Below are 1043 nucleotides of genomic sequence, written 5' to 3'. Positions count from 1 at the left end.
AAAATTAGCAAAAGCCCTAAAGCACTAATTGGGAAATTAGTTGCCCGATTAGTGCTTTAGGGGATCTATGCCCATCACTGAAAATTGTTTATTAAAACAGTTTTTCCATGATAGGACTCAATGTACTGAACATACAATAGTTCAACAATTAATTGCGTTGTTGATAAAGAAACTAAACCTGTTTTGCAGTTTGCTTTTAGGTTAAACAGTATAAAAATGGAGTCTTGGGCTGTTTTCTGAGTAAGTCTTCCTTATTTCCTTCAAGCTCATAAAGTGATAACATTAATATCTACGGTCAATTTTACCCAGAAATTATTAATTTATCTTGGAAAAATGAATCGTCTGGTCCGAGCGACGAAAAGACTACATTACCCAGAATCCTCAGTTGAAAAACAGACGAGAGGCACGTGGTTCAATATGGCGGCGCCCCGGGGAAACACGGAGGGAGATTCGAGCAGCAGCGAAGACGAAACGCTTAAAAGATGTCGGGAGGCAGTTTGGGAAACACCAGCGAACAGCAGGAAAGGTAAATATTCATGTTTGTGTTGAAGAACGAAGCGAACAATATCTTTAATTATTCCAGCTGAAGGTATGTACATTTACATGTGTGCTAATTAAACTGCAGCCAACAGACCTGGGCAGGCTGGTTCATTAATTAACTGTTTGTCTTTAGATGGAGACACTGGTGTAAACAAGTCTAAACGGTAAGTGTTTGTGTCAGTATTTACCAGAGTTGTAAAGTAACTAAGTACGAATACTTTGTTACTGTACTGAAGTAGATATTTTTTGGGTATCTATACTTTACTCAAGTAATTATTTTTCAGCCTACATTTCTACTTCTTACATTTTCACACAATTATCTGTACTTTCTACTTCTTACATTTGAAAAAAGGCGAGGAGTAGAAAATCGTTACTTTGATTTCATCTTTGCTTGTTTTCATTCCAGCTTGTTATTGTGAAAAATAAAAACTATCCATATAAATTGTGCCTCCTAGAGTGAATTTAATTGTGGTTGAATGAAAAGTATAAATCTATAAAATTCT

The 1043-nt window shown here is 35.8% G+C and overlaps 1 protein-coding gene across 1 annotated transcript in view; it reads left to right on the top strand.

The window, feature by feature from the left end:
• Positions 1-402: 402 nt before the first annotated feature.
• cunh12orf43 (chromosome unknown C12orf43 homolog) overlaps positions 403-1043 on the top strand; it is a 3877-nt gene continuing 3236 nt past the window's right edge. The window contains exons 1-2 of the mRNA XM_014024959.1: positions 403-526; positions 674-704. Coding sequence (XP_013880413.1) covers positions 418-526; positions 674-704 — 140 coding nt within the window. The 5' untranslated portion in view covers positions 403-417. The remainder of the gene's footprint in view (positions 527-673; positions 705-1043) is intronic.

Source organism: Austrofundulus limnaeus, unplaced genomic scaffold (assembly GCF_001266775.1).
Source record: "Austrofundulus limnaeus strain Quisiro unplaced genomic scaffold, Austrofundulus_limnaeus-1.0 Scaffold449, whole genome shotgun sequence".
NCBI lineage: Eukaryota > Metazoa > Chordata > Actinopteri > Cyprinodontiformes > Rivulidae > Austrofundulus > Austrofundulus limnaeus.
The sequence above is the reverse complement of the archived record's forward strand: the minus strand, read 5'-3'. Positions and strand labels throughout refer to the sequence as shown.